This window comes from Channa argus, chromosome 15 (assembly GCF_033026475.1).
Source record: "Channa argus isolate prfri chromosome 15, Channa argus male v1.0, whole genome shotgun sequence".
Classification (NCBI taxonomy): Eukaryota; Metazoa; Chordata; class Actinopteri; order Anabantiformes; family Channidae; genus Channa; species Channa argus.
Window position 1 is genome coordinate 13,815,681 of NC_090211.1, and position 16,462 is coordinate 13,832,142.

General features: G+C 38.1%; 1 protein-coding gene across 5 annotated transcripts in view; it reads left to right on the top strand.

Annotated features, from left to right (window-relative positions):
• Positions 1-16,462, top strand: part of crebbpb (CREB binding protein b) — a 33,230-nt gene that overhangs the window by 1,014 nt on the left and 15,754 nt on the right. For 4 of the 5 annotated variants that reach the window (XM_067477347.1, XM_067477349.1, XM_067477348.1 and 1 more), the window contains exons 2-4: positions 10,020-10,636; positions 13,454-13,621; positions 14,917-15,169. In XM_067477347.1, coding sequence (XP_067333448.1) covers positions 10,020-10,636; positions 13,454-13,621; positions 14,917-15,169 — 1,038 coding nt within the window. The remainder of the gene's footprint in view (positions 1-10,019; positions 10,637-13,453; positions 13,622-14,916; positions 15,170-16,462) is intronic. The other variant, XM_067477351.1, reaches the window with a different exon arrangement.

Consider the following 16,462-nt stretch of genomic DNA (forward strand, 5'->3'; position numbering starts at 1 on the left):
AAAATGCTCATTCAGTTCCTATGGGGTGGTTTGGTTGGATTTCAGAGGCGACTAAAAATATCATAAACTGCAAGTAGTGTAGAAATCGCAAACTCACTTCATCACAAAAGAATGGTAGTTGCTCAACAGGGAAAGTTTGCTCCCAACTTACGTGGTTAAAGGTTCAGTTCAAAATATAATTTTGCTTGATCATCATACTATACCTAAAATGCCTTTTTGGACCAACACTTTCCTCACTTATCTCCAGACACATAATAATAAAGAGTACTTTATAAAAAATATTGTGATCTGCTTAGAAAAACTCTTGTATCCTATATACCATCGTAGATGAACTTGGAGTTGGCTTGGATATGGTTGCTCTTACGTTTGACACTTGATAGCAGTGCAGATTCTTGACAGTACTTAAAAGTGTATTTTCTGATTGGAAAATAATTTCTCTCACCACTTGGTCAGCCTGCCATTAAAGGTGCAGTCCTTCTGTAATTAAGCACAGTTATTAAATGGTCTAGCTTAAAAGTATATTGCATATTACATTAGTCTGTACCAACATCTAACCTTTCTTCTGTCAAAGGATGTGTTTAATAAGTGCATAAAGTAGCAGCTGTTGAGACAAACACCTGCCATGATAGGACACAGTATTAGGGACCAACCCAAGGGTCTGTCTCTCTACCAGCCCAACCTGCAAAACAACTTTACTTGGAAGAGTTGGACTAATTTTCTTTATATGCATAGATATTTTATGCTTAACACATTGTGTTATTACACAAGGTTCTCATGCCAAGGTCTCGATATGTGAAAAAATACTGTATTTTTTTGGCGGACATTGGTTGCCCAGTACTGTTCAAGCTGATTTGTATAAGTTGTTAGTGGTTAAACATATAGTTCGGACCTTTTAGGTTTTGTTTAATGAATTTAGTATAATTTACAATATATATAGTTTTTCTATTGGCTAGAAATTTTAAGATCACAAACATAAGAATTCTTACTATTTTGTTATTGTATTTTTTAACTATTTATACTTACCCCAAAGGAAGCCGGTCTCCTGGGCATCTGATGGATTTGGAAAGTCTTAAGCTGTAAGAGGTGTCCAGGGACCACAAATGAAAAATACCCTTTTGGCTAACTTTGGCACATTTATTTAAAGCATTATACATTTATAATGTTCATTATGCGCACTCCCTTCCAGATAAACTTAAAATCGATTATAAGCCATTTTTTAAAAACCCTTTGCAATATAGGCTAATTGCAATGTTACATTATTGGAAATTGTATAATTTTAACTATAGAGGTGGTATTTCTAGGTTGTAGTGTATGTGTTGTTATGTATTAATAAAAACAAACATAGACTATGTGGAAAATATACCCCAAAGTTTAATTTGTAAAGTGAGTACAACTTTGACCACTGCAACAAAAGTCACTTTTTACCTTTGATTAACAAAAAGCAACAAGTGTTTTCACCTGCAATTTAGAATTATGAAAGCATTCTAACTCTGTTCTGGCTTGTTTCTAGGGCCGTATGGCTGCTGGAACAGCTAACAAACTAAATTGCTAGACTTCAGAAAGACTGTACAAGAGCATCAGCAGCCTGCTGAATATAAGTTTAAATGCACTTGCAAGAGAGGTGTCTTATAGGAAGGAGCTGTACTATCAATAACATTAGATGCAGGGGCCATCTAAAAAGTGGCCTTACTAAAAAGATGAGGTTTGCTGTCTACCTTATGTTGCATTTAAAAAAAGACAGGTTATTGATTTTAATTGACACATTTTCTGTGGAATTTCGTGTAAGAGACTAAAGAATATTGCATGACAACCCTCTGCTGCCAATTACCAAAAATTGGCATTGCCCTGGCCAGTAGTACCTCACTGACTACACAATGCTATCTGGGAAACATGGAGGTTTGTGTATGCTGACAGAGGGCTGCAACAGTGCAAAAGTGTAGAGATGACATTTAGCCAAACAGACTCCAAACTTTACTATGGGAAGTCATATAAACACATCAAAAGTCACTTGAAAAAGGATTGTTCCGTCCGACTTTTATTATTAGCCCGACAGAAATTGTCGGGACACAGTTGTGGACAATAATGTTATAATGTAATAATGTTATGGTATCAGGGCTCGTACAGCGTAGTCTGAACCCTGCATAAGATGATGATGTCACAGCTAGTTGACATCAAGTTGAACAGAAAATTAACCATCGTGTATTATATGGTGATCACCTCTAATTATGCGTGAAAGTGTCGTCACAAACAAGACTTTGAAACTCTTACTTTGAAAAGGGGTAGCTGCTCTCACACAATTTAAAACCTAAATATATTCTTTTAACAATCATATTTAACAGTTTAATGAGCCTTTGAAACACAACATCCTTCCAAATGGACTGCTAAACTTTCTTTTTCTTACTGTTATATGAAACAACACACCCCCAACAATCTCTGCCCCTTTGCCCCCATTCTCTGTGCTTTAATGCAAGGGCAGTCCGTGTGAACATATCTTAACTCGCATCTTCCAGAGATAGGGCTGCTTTTCTAAGAAACATCTGTCTCCTACTTACAAACAGCTGAGATGTGATGTTTCTTTGTGTGATCTGTCTTGTCTTCTGTGGGTGGCTGCTTTTTGCAACTGCTGACAGTCCTCAGTCTTCAGACATGGTAGCTCATCCTCTCAAGAGGGGTGACAGGAGCTTTTATTGGGGCGTGGGCACACTCGCACACAAACATGCATGCATTCAGTATAGCACTGCAAAGTGACTAATATTTTGGCCACCCTATTTAAAATGAATGAGGTGGCCAAATCATTAGAACCACCTCTCCTTATAATGCACTCCAGAACAACTCCAATACCCACTTTGAACTCAATGATAAACACATTGTAGAATTATAACCTTTCTAACAGTTCCAGTTCCAAAAACTAAAAAAAATATAACCTTGTAAAAGTAGAATTCATGGGGTAGCCACTGTATGTATTTCCTCTAAATTGTACAGGTGGTCATAGTGGTTATACCTGTCAGTGTATGTCAGTGCAATACATTCAGTGATATTTAAATTGCAACTTTAAAGGATAATGTTGGTCATTTAATATATTTTTCCTATTTTCAACTATGTGACTAAAATCAACTATGAATTGTCTGTACTCTTTAATGATTGTTAAGCTTAAACCAGATTTTGCTTATTTATCTATGTCTTAAACATCTTTTCAGGCTTTTCAGACAGATTTCAGACGTGTTTGGCACATCGGCTCTCTGCACACACAGTTGTCACTCAGTCACATCATTCAGTATTAGGCTTTTTTTTATTGTGGTTTCGTCTCGTGCCAGTATGTGTTTGTGCTTGTGGCCTGGGGCCAGTGTCAGGTGTGTTTTCATTGGTATGCTGAGTGGGCGTGTCAGTGCCAAAGGCTGGAAATGGGCCGCTACTCTCCTGGTAAGGCAGTTGAATCTCAGGCTCTACTGGATAATATCTTAGCTGAGGTTAAACTGATTCAGATGGTGACATGGGTGGGTGGCACGATACTGGTAATCAAGCCTAAGTAGTCCTTCCCTGCAGCTCTCTGAACATCCACCCTGTTTCTCTATATGCTTACAACCTTTGTACTCACACATGCATAAATGCTTATATGCTTTGGAATGAGACTTGGAATTATTTCATTCATTCACATCTCTGTAAGCAAAACAATACAAAAACACTTGGCTTCTGAGATTGTGCAGCATTTTTTATCATTTACTCTCTGAACAGCTGTGGTTTTTATAAACGCTGTGCTGAGATAACTGCAGGCTGAATTTTATAAGTGTAGTGTGCCACTAATTTTGTACATCTTGAAATCATCATGGTTCTGCTTATAAAGTACAATATTAACAGTTTTACGAGTATTCTGCCAATCAAATGTGTGGGAAAACAATATAGCACTATAATTTCTGATGATTTAAATGATAAGTTATGTCTTTTTTAATATTTTTTTAATCATATCAATCAAGTAGAAATGTAAAATAAAAGTATCGACCGTTTTTCTCACATTGCTAAAAAAACTTGAAGATTATGTTTGGACATAATTCTGAACAATGAACAAATAAACCTAAATTTGAAAGTATATTCAGTTTTCACCAGATTTTAAAACTTCATGATTCTGTATACAGAACAGAACCTTTAAGAAAACAGAATTTAGAATTCACCTTCTTAGCTTGAAAGCCACCAGCTTGTAAGAAGTGGCACTATTAATTGCTGCTTTGGCACCTTTTTCAGCCAGCTACATCTCTGCTCCTCTGACGTATTTTTGCTTTAGTATAGCTGAGTGTATAATGTAATTCACTCACTGACCTATGCTTCTGTTTGTAGATAACTGGTTACAAATATTATAACTAATGCAAACAGTGTTATAAATATAGCTGTACTGGAACATTAAGTAAATTTAATTATTTGTTGTTAATTTAGCAATATAAGCCATTAGAAAGTGGTGTCTTTAGAGATGAATGAACAAACTAATGTTTTTTGTTTTGTTTTTTTCGGGTCCAACAATACTAAATACTTGGCCAACAAAAACATTAAAAAGTCTTGCCCATTACTTTGCGAAGGCTCCAATTTATGTTACGTTCCCGAATGTAATTTTTGTCGGTTAGCTCTTATAGCTCTTCTGTTTTAATCAGACTATTTCTACAGGATTTAGTATAGACTTTGCTAGCAAGCTGTTTTGTAATACCATTGGCTGAAAGAGCCCTAACCTGGCTGCATGTGAGTTTGGTCTATTGAGGATTGGCAACACTGCTTTCACCATACAATATATTAAAGGCCTTTTTAGACATGTAGTTAGTTTCCTCTGTTTTTGGTCAGTTTTCGCCCTGGTTCAGTTTCCTATATCACATAGGATATTTCAGATGAACCAAAACACATCGCTGGAAGTCACGCAAGAATGGTCTTGTCCACTTATTGGTTAAACAAATCTGGAGCAGGAACAAGAAAGCAAACACAGGAAGTAGATCCTGTACTGGTCAATATTTGTACGAGTGAAAAATTGCTATGAAACATGGAACAAATGCACAATTGCCATTTGTTCATAACCATGGTAATGTTCTGGGCAATGTACCAAGCAAAAGTCAGCAACAGAATGCTGAACGCACTTAGTAAAAATGTTTTTAAAATACAGCACCACTTAACACTTTGAAAAAAAAAATACACATGCTATCAACTAGCCTTTCAGCTAAAACATGCTGTTTTGGGCCAGATTGAGGTCAGATCACAGTCTTGCCACAAACAAGCCTCATCCATTTAAGGGTATCTGTGCTGTTGTTTTGGTCCGCACCTTAGTGTGTTTGCTTTGTTCGGGCAGCCCAGTGAACTGTACCAAGGGGGAAAATGACTTAGTCTGATTCAGATGGACTAAACGTGGTAAGTTTAGAAACGCCTTAAGTCTGGTGTATTATTAATCTGATGTTTCTCTGTCACTGCTCTAATTGCCGAGCAACTTTGCGCCCCTTTTTTTTAAGAGAGAAGGTGCAGTTAGTCTTTCCTTCTCCATTCCAACCCTCTCTGAGTCTTGTAATGCAGCAATACCCTTCTGCCCAGTCTGTTATTATCTCCCAGACTGAAGAGTCTAATTGAAGATTTTCATGTGTCTGCTAAGAAGCGTTGGGTGAAATATGACCAGCAGCAGCAGTGTCCTCTTCAGGTGAGAATAGGGTGACTAAAGTATTGGGAGTCTCTGGTTGAGGCTTCAGTTGTCACTCCTTGGCAAATGATTGGTATACTTATATCCTTGTCATATAATGATTGAATTGAAATCATCCTCTCAGCCTCTCAGAAGTGAATCAGTATGCTGAAGGCACTTTTTCCTTCTTTAACTAGTTTTGAGGCTCCCCTGTATCCTCTCCCTTTTAAATTTGTATAGTCTCAATTTTGTTTCTGAATAGATCTCAGGCAAGGCACAGGTGCTTGCTCTCAGCTGTGCATCATACACATCTGTTGGTCTCCTCTGATACTTGTTGCTTTAACCTGAAGCACTAATAACTCAGGCCTCTCATTCAAAGCCTATGGGTCTAATATTTAATATAGTATTAATTGTGACCATATTTCATTGATAAACAGTTCTCTCAAAGCCCATTAATGGACTAGGCTCAGACATAAGGCTTGGCATGTGGTGGGGGTGTGGCCATTGTGATGGTAAAAATTATATTAGCTGACATGCCCAGGCATTCTCGCACTCTAATGTGAAAGATGTTGGCATAGAGACATGATTCGCTGTGACATTCACTAATTCCCTGCGTGTGTTGTGTATATTTTTGCTTTTCTGCATAGTTATATGCAAGTGTTATATGCAAGTGTGTGTTCTAATCACCAATGCTACTGTTGGGGTGCAGCAGCGATTATGCTGCTTTAGTGTATTTTTAGCACATGTTCTTTATATCTAAATGAACTAATTTTGTCCATTCAGTCTGTCCTTAGAATAAGATAAACAGATATGTTTATTCAAAAAGAAATGTGTGGTGCTTTTGCAATTTTGGCATTTGCAGTCATGTAGAAGGAAGTGGTGTTTTCTACATACTATAAAAAAATATGTCTTACTTATGCACAAATGCTACAAATATTTATGTTTTATGTAGTAATGTAGCATGCCATCTGTGTCTCAATGTGCACAGTTTGAACCGGAGACTAAAGTCATGTCAGTTGAGCTTTGATTTCACTAACGGAGAAGGTACACCTATAGCCAAGTCTTTTAAGTCTGTGGGGTGATGCTTGATAGGGCTGAACAATATAGGAAAACAACAGAACTATGATTATTTAAAAAAAAAAAAAAAAAAAAAAAGTTCAGCATTTTCCTTCTTATAATTCAATGCATACAAGCTCTGAATGATAATATCACCCGGACTAGCACAGAATGCCGTTGTCATAAACTACTCCTTAATGTTGTCCGTGCACATACACATGTGTGCACCCTCACATGCAGTAGAAAACATCACCTAGACAAACTTATTCATTCAAGCCATTCAGTACTTAACTCTCCTTTGATAGATTTTTTCCTACTAGCTCTTTAAGTTTTTGAAAATACAACCCAACTGCAAGAGGCAAACGGTTATCAAGATTCCAGTTGACTAGCCCCCCTCTCCTACAGTAATATTCTTCAGAATACAATGAACTTTGACAATTAACTACATTAAATTAACTCAGTGTTTTGGTCCAACTTCATATGCAGGGATTCTGTTAGATAATACAGCCACTGTTCTCTGTCAGGGAATTAGGGATGTTGCGAGAACCAATGTTTCAGTACCAAGTCTACACTAAAATTCTCAAAATGTGACAGTACCTGTCTTCTATGGCACTGATTGTACTGGAAGTACCATAATAGCTGTTGTAAGTGGTGGGAAAAGTGATTTTTCTGGCCTAACACTAGACCCAGAGAAGAAAACAGGTAATGCTGTAACAACATAGGAAAAGCTTGTGTGCCCACTGCAACTTGAGAAAGGGAAATAAAACCAAAAGTTGCGCATGGAGATATTTAAGGTTTAATTCAGAAGATCAGGGACAAAGATATACTCTATCAAAAACTGCTGCGCAAACAGAGTCACAGATAGGAAGGGGAACACTTCAAACAAAGCATCTCAGACAGACATCTGCGTCTGTACAAAGAATCCAAGTTGAGTGTTTCAGTTGTTGGTTATAGAAAATTAAGTAATTAAAATTAAATGTTAGCATTATTGTTTTTGAATTGTGACACCTGCAAACATTCACAGAGGCTAACATTAGTTTGTTAAGGATAACAAAGGGATAGATAATAATGTGAGCTGAGTGCTGCTCAGAACAATAGTTAGTTAGGTACCAACATTACTGTTCAGCCTGTCAACATGTACGCTATAGCTGTGCGTGTGTGACTGCATGTCTGATCACGCATGTGCATGTGCTCTGTGGTTTGCTTAAAGCCATAATGGACTGGTGGATTGGTGGTAGTGCATTGGGTTGTGATGTGGAAGTCTACGGGTTCAAATCCTACCCCACCAGGTGTGGCCCTAGCCGGCCTCCAAGAGGCTACCTTGTTGCCGGTCCCGAGCCCAGGTAAACTGGGAGGGTTGCGGTAGGAAGTGCATCTGGGGTTAAAAAAAAAAAAAAAAATTCATGGCAAATCAATGTGCAGAACACGTTCCTTTGTGGCGACCCACGAAGGGAGAAAATTTTACAAAAACTGTAGTACAAATACTATACCACAAAAAACTACAGACTACCATATTTTTGATATCACAATCAATCCAGCTGTACAGCTGATACCTGGCTCAGGCAAGCCACAGTGTTTGAAAATTGCATTGGCAGACCTGTTTTTAATCATTAACTCCTAAAACACAGCCTAGTGAGGCTTCTTAATTGTGGGTGCAAATTTGTGGTGTTACCTTGCATGTTTGCTACCTAAGCCAAACCAAAATATAAATTTAAGACAAAAAATATTATTTGAATGTTCACTGTGACTTCACTATTTTGCCTTGACCCTAGCTCGGTCTCTTGCGCATTGACTATAGGATTTACTTCTGCTCAGGCTGTTTTTACTTAAAACTTTCTTCAGCCACTCTCACTTCCTATGCAGGGAGGGGAGTGGCAGATCTCTACCTATAAAGCTTGTGCACTGCTTCTCTTATTATTTTAGTCTTAAAAGAGGTTCAATCAGAGCTTTTGCAATTTGAAATTAGTATTGTTTAAAAAAAATATTAATGATTCAGCCATAATACCTGATAACTCATATTATGATCGAATGCCATTAGGATTGTTATTTTCTTCAGTACCAATAAACTGTATTTTAAATACACATGTTAAATTACACCATTCAATGGATTGGTCGATAGTGAAAATATTAGAAAGTAACTTGTCTCTGATTCTGCAAAAGCCAAATTAAGATTTGACATCTGATAATGATATAATGGACATTACTTTCAGATTTTATTCACTGCCATTACAGTACAGCAGACAAATATGATTTAACAGTCGTTTTAAAAACTAAACTACAGCAAAATATTTCTACCTATCATCATAAAAAAAAGTTTATGATATATAGTTTTATAGGCACATCTAAGAAACTAGGGCTGCACCTATTGATGATCTTTCGGTTGATTTAATCTGTCAATTATATTTTTAAATAATCTCATCTATAGATTGTTTCCCATTGATCTCTTTTTTTTTTATTTATTGAATCATCTCCTCTTTAAACAAAACAAATATGACAAAGTATGCATTGCAGGGCATTATGCGAAATTTTGTCCACTTTAAGAGTAATGAAACTGTGTGTAACCTAAAATCTAACAGTACTTCAAAAGGTGCTTAAATACTGTTTAAGATACTCGCATATTTAGATAAGTGATAATGTTTTTTTTCGCGTGATCATCTGTGGCTCTCACTAGACACAGACATCTTACTTCCTACATTTGACTTATGTTACGTAAATTATCATATTTACGTAATCAGTTACATCAGTGCATTGCCCCTCCCCTAAAGGAAACCCTTCTTGATTCATCTAAGCCAGTTTTACATATTCACTCATGACAATGTCCGGAGTGGCCTTTCGTACACTTGTGAATGCAATTATACAAAGTTCTTTCACTCAATTACTGCAACAGTTGAGTGATGGGCTCATCAAGGAAAACTACTGCAGCAGTTGAGTGATAGAAAAGTCATAAACACGCCCACTCGCTTGCTTTTAATCCTCCAGACGATTCGGGATTGAGCAGCGTGTCACGCACATAATATGGACATTGCACTATGGGTCCCACTATGGGATATAGTCCTGATAATGCCGGCAGTGTTTCACAAAAGTCATGATAAAGTCAGAATTCCAGTGAATGTCTGAAAGGGGCTTATTAGTTGGCAAACTTGCCAAGGATGGGTTTTTCATTGATTTATTGCAAAAATTGGAAAAGTTAAAACTAATTTACACTGATTAGAATGCTGCTTGAGTATACACATACTCTTTGGTTAACAGCTTTCTCTTCTGCCTGTTGATAGAGTGGGTATGTAAGGTGTGAAGGCTAACTCTTGTTTCATTCGTTTTTCTTTTTTAGATCTGGTGTCTCTGTTTGACCTGGAAAATGACCTTCCAGATGAGCTCATTCCCAATGGAGATTTGGGAATGGGAATGTCCTCTAATGGTGGCCCAGGTGGAGGGGGTTCTGGTCTCAACTTGATTGTTCCTGATGCAGCTGCCAAACACAAACAGCTATCTGAGCTCCTGAGACCAGGAAGTTCCATCTTGGCAGGTGGTCTCAACTCTGCCAGCCCCCAGCAAGGGGGTGTGGTTGGTAGCCAGCTAGGGGCTGTGCTTGGTAAAAGTCCACTGGGGCAGGGCTCTCCCAGTCACCAGTCTCCTCAGACCCAGAAGGCTGTTGCTTCTGGTCAAGGCAATGGAAGTGCAAATATAGCCTTCACCCAGGCCATGTTGAACAGCGGGCAGGGTCATGGGGTCATGGGCCAGACAGGACAGGCGATGAATGGAGCTCTGGGACCAACAGGCCGTGGGCGACCTGGGCCTGGCATGCAGTACCAGGGCCAAGGCATGCAGGTTGCCCAAGTGGGTGGTGGACCGGGTGTTGGAGGCAGTGTGCTGGCAGAGACACTCACACAAGGAGGACAGTTGGTTGCACACACCACAATGAATGCTCAGCAAGCTGGAAGTCTAAAGGTGAGCACAAAATTCTACTTAATTAGTGATGAGTTTTGGATCAACAAAGTACAAGAATCCCATAGAGGATGATAAATTGTTGAGCATATAAAATTACTGTTGGTGTGAAATGTTTTTGAAAATTTCCAAGTAATAACTTGCATTTATAAGATATAGCTGACAAATTTCACATTTAAACAACCAAAATTGCCATTTTATGCTTTTTAATGCACAGCAGTTCCCTACTGTTAAAGTTGTTGACATGATGGCTTATTTGCAAATGCTTAAAGTTCTGTTTAATCTTTTTTTTACTGTCTTGCACTGAAACAAAGAGATGTGGTGTTTTTTGTTAGCTTAACTATTCCCATTGTGCATATTTTAGGAAGTAGGCAGTGCTTTACCAAAGGACTATCATATCAATTGTTCAAATAGCTGTAGTTCAATAGTTTAATGTAGGCTATTATCAAGCAGTATTTCTTATAGACAGTACTTTAGAGTTTCTCATTATTATCCTAGCTTTTCATTCAGATTTTATAAATCAATGACTTTCGGTTTGTCCCTTCAGGGGTCGTTACAGCGGAACATGTTCCACTCGTTTTATTGGGCATGTGTTCTGCATCCCGACCCAATGCTGTACCACTGATTCACAAGGTCCCCCTTTTCACTCAGATTATTATGTACATTATCAGTTCTAATTATCAGTTCTTTTCCTTTGCCAGGGATGTATCTGTTTGTTTTGGGTCTGTTAGAGGAATCAGACAATCTGCAGTGAGTTATACTATTTTTGTAGGTCTGTCTTGGCCCAAAATAGTTTCATAGAAGAAAAATGTGATTATTACAGTAATCCCACATCCCAGTATTCTGGGAATGATTACAAACTGTACTGATACAATACAAGCAAGAGATACATTTGTGTCATGGTACTGAACCTTGTATTTTGTCAGTGATTTAGAAATTTCTGTGACCTGCTTATGGTCGTTTTTCTATGTGAATATATTAACATATGCAGACATTGAAGTATTCAATGTGAGAAAATGTTACCAACCTCTCCCCCCCAGCCCACACACAGGTCTGGAAGTCTCTGGGTTTTGTGGTTTGACAGGAAACCCAAGGTTAAACCAGTGTGCAAGTTCTCTCTATGATTACTTCAACATTGCCACATAAAACAAGGCCCTCTTTTCTCATACATACACATACACCTTAGTGCTTGTCTACATTTGCTAATGTTGTGGTGCAAAACCTAATTTTATTATTTGTTTAAGGACTTGTTTCAAGTGTCATGTGCGAAAGATATTGGTTTTAGACCTAGTGGTAAGTAGTAGATTTATTTTAGCTTGTGTTTGAAGATAAACATTTAACATTTGACATTTAAATATAGGAGTGATATTGGCTTATTTTGTCGAGAATAGAAGAAATCAACTGTTTTATGATTGCTGTAATTATGTTATTAATAAAACCAAATATTATTTTAAGGCCCTTGGGAAAGTTTTCACTGAAATGCAAATTTTTGGATAATATATGTATCGTTGATTATAGAAGATGACTTCCATGTTTCATGTTTTGTTTCCACCTATATCACCAAGATAAGTAATAGGGAAGTAATGGTGCAAGTTTGTAATGCCTCAGCAAGAATCGTGGCTTCATGGTTAAGACCACTGTGAATGGGAGACGGGAAAATGGACATTTAAAAATGAAATGTTATTACTCATTAGATGTCACTGTTGCTAACCCTTTGAACTAGACATAGTACAGAAACCACTATGTGATGAGAAAACATTATCCAGCATGGGCGTCATTAATATTTTGGCATTTATGTTAGGATAACAATGGTAGAAAAATGCTGAATCCCCCCTTGTTTAAGCTGATAATGAAAAAATTGTCTTATTAATTGTCAGATGTTTTCATACATACATCTGTCCTCACGATGGGCTGTATTGTTGGGTGTGTGTTATAATCATTACTTTCCTTCCAACTGTTCCCTTTTTCTTCTCTCTTTCTGGCATATGCCATCTCTTTCTGGGCCTTTGGCCTTTGATAATGAGGCTGTAAATCACATTTAGAGTAGCCAGTTTGTGTGTTGTCATTGAAGTGGGGGAGGAAGAGAAGTAAAGAAAGCAAGCATACTAAGATCAGGGAAACACTTGAGCCTACCTGTGCCACACTGTTGTCATCTAGTCTGGTGACACTCCTCTGTAATAAGTGTAGATCATCAAGTGGGAAACCATGTGTGAGAAAAGGATGGCATCGTGTGAATGGAAGGGAGGCAGCAGGCAAGCTTCTGTGTGGCAGAGGGGGAGGGGCAGTCAGTGCTCTGCTCAGCTGTTGAGCAAGCTTGTCTTTCTCTCTGTGTGTCTCCTCCCGTATCTCTCCCTGCTAGGCTGGGCTTTCTCTGTCTGCCTGAGTACTGCTGGCAGTGGGGAACCTCCACAAAGCAAAGCAGGCCTCTGCTTTGGCCACTGTGGAGAAAGGCAGGCAAAGGCAGCAGACAGATGCATACTGGGGGCTGTCGCAGAGTTGGGAATAAATCACTTTTCTTTTTTACAGCACTCCCTGATTTTTTTTTTTGCTTATTCATGCACTTAGACCAATAGTTCAGCCTGAGAAGGATAAAATAGATGAACTCATTTAGGCAGTAAATCATTCTATGTGGGAATAGAGTTGTGCGGCATGTGTTTACTTTTTTTACCTTGCTGTGTGCGCATTTTCAAAGTTAGAAACTGTTCCATAACCTTCCACATCCAGACCTCACTCCAAGGGGAAAAGATTGATCTGCTGTGATGGTAGGCTGCATAATAGGTAAATCCTCATATAAACCTCTGACCTGTCTGCTCACTATAGATGGGGATCTCAGGCGCTCAATTTGGCCAGCAGTATGGTCAGGCTGGGGTGCAGCAGATGGGGGCAGCAGGGGTCAATGCCCAACAACTCCAAAACAAGACAGTCCTTTCAAACAACCTGCCCCAATTTACTGCTGAAATGAAGGCAGCTGGGAGTTTGCCCAACATGGTGAGTGTCATAAAAAAAAGTACAAATCTATTAGAACTTATAGCTCTCCTCATGCACTTTTTTAACAGAGTGTATGCTCATATGTCTTTAGGAAACATTTACATAGTGCCATAATAGACATTCCTTTTGAATATTGTTGTGTTGAAAATAAAGAAAACACAGTAAAACAGACATTACTGGATTAATACAATAATAATACTTGTGAAGTTTTGGTAAAACCTTTGTGTCACACTGAACACTGGAAAAACTGTGTTTAAAAGCTAATGAAGGTGGCTGAAGGGAATGTCCCAGGACAGAAATATTTGTTAGAAACAGCCTGCCTAAACGCACAATATTGGAGGAACAGCTAGGGCTGGGAGTTATGGCAAATGTATCAACTGATATGACTTTGTGATTTTAACCATTTTTATTTTAAGACAAATAATTATTTTAAAATTATTATTTTAAAAGGTTTGTTTAATAAAACTATAGGCCCTTTGTGCATTATCAAAAAAATAAAATTATTCTTTTTACATATTTTAAACATTGTAATGAAAATAGCTAGGAGCAGCTGTGACATGGTAACAAAAAAGTAACTGTGACGTGAAATATTGTTTTTGCATATAAAGCTCAGAATGCTTCCAAAACACAGGTGATTTACACTCTGTACTGTCTTTGAACAGCTCCAACACACAGCACTGTAGCAGATGACAGGCTGGTGTCGATATGTTACTTTGTTGATTGTTAGTGAGAGGAGGGCAAGTGAGAAGAGGTGAATGTCTTCCATTTCTATATCACTGAGGTAATGACTACCTTTACTAGGTATGATTCCAATGTCCTCACCTGCTGCAGCAGCAGTTTCTCAAACTTGTCTCCAAGAAAATGGCTTCAGCTTACATTGCTGTTCTGACTCCCGAGAACTGCTTTTGAGTGAGAACAAGAAGCACTACTCTCAATTTTGTGGTTAAGGCACTTTTTTAAAATTATTCAAATACAAAGAAACAAAACCAGTTTAATATATTGGCCAGCCTTAGGAGCCGCTTTATACTATCGTAGAGTAAAGCAACAACATTAATCCACCTGGTGGTCTTATTGTTATGATAGACAGGGGTTGAGATGGTAAAAATGTAAAGCTGGTCATGATTTGCAGGTAGATTTAATATTGGTGTTGATCAGTAATAATATTACACCCTGTTGGTTGCAGACTTGTCTAATTTCTTGGATTTCTTTGTTGGTTTTACTTAAACCCTAAAGTCTAAATTGAGGAACATCGGATATTCTCATCTTTGGCTAACATATATTGGCATCTTTTGCAGTCCCAGATGCAACAGCAGGTAGCGTCAGTGGGCATGGTCCCTGGAGCTGGTGGCGTCTCAGCAGGACCAACGGCTGACCCAGAGAAACGCAAACTCATTCAGCAGCAGCTGGTCCTGTTGCTCCACGCACATAAGTGCCAGCGGCGAGAGCAAGCCAACGGGGAGGTGAAGGCCTGCACTCTACCCCATTGTCGCACCATGAAGAACGTCCTCAACCACATGACCCACTGCCAGGCTGGCAAGTCCTGCCAGGGTGAGTGAATATTATGTGATCTCAGAGTAAATGCAGCTTGGATTTAAATTTTTTATTTTCTGGCTTCTGTTTGAGAGTGTGCACCTGTGGCAATAAGGTGTTAAAAATCGGTTAGTATAAGTGGTAGCATAATAACATTGCAATATTTTGAGCTATGGTGCAAAACACAAAATATAGTTCAATACTTCTAAGATCTCCTGTACAGCATTTCATAAATGCGCGATTTAATCCTTTAGTACATATAGTCACATCAGTATGACTATTCTAATGGTCCCTGCGACATATATCTGCATTAAAACATTCTTATTTATATTAATTTGTGGTTTCCAACAACTTTAAATTTAACAAAACAATATTTATTTAAGGCAGGTAATTATCAACAGCTTTTGAATGAAATAATAGCTTAGTTGTACATTCTGTAGTCTGGTGCATGGCTGATCAGAATGAAAACTATCTGACAATTGAGATATTACTGCTGCAGATTCCACTTTAACAGCATCTTTTTACGCCTTTATTACGTTACTTTCTCCATCAGTGCGTTTAAATGGACTGGAGAAACCAGGCTACAGTCAGCTTTCTTTGGAAAGCTGATTTCTTAACTGTCACGTAAACGGGAAAGCAAGTTTACCGAAGTAAAGGTAGGGGATTAGGGAAACCTGATTTTTCCCGGAGAGATTTTGGTTGGAGAATGCTGATTTCAATGTATACACGTAACCAGGTTTCTAATCCTCTTTCTCCAACTGCACATGTCCATAAACAAAGGTTGCAGACAGGAACATGCAGCTGTGTGAAAGGGTGAATAAAAGAAGAGCTCATTAATGGTGCAATGACTCCTCATTTTTTTAAAACCAAGTCTGTCTTAAGTCCGACAATAAATTTAACTAACTAATAAATTAGCCTTGTATAATTCGAAATAAGTCAATTTTGCCCCTGGATTTTTAAAATTCCGACAGTTCCCGCTTTGGATGAGTTGGATCACTTAAAATAACTCATCAAACAGAAGAACCTTTTCTGATAAAGCTTTGCTTTGAAGTTTTCTCCTTGACTTAAATCTTTGCTTGCCTTGTAAATCCACTTGTAAATCACACAAGCATTAAAATTACTAAATGTAAAAAAACTATAGACTCAGTTAAGGGCTTTCAATTAACTACTTAAATTGTTATACTATTTTTGAATAAGATGTCTTGCTCCATGACAGCAGTCCATTCAGCGGTTATAATTTGTTAGCATATCATTGTTTGGTTTGAATGACACGAGTGGCACAAGAAGTGATAGTCGCATCATGTTAAGAGG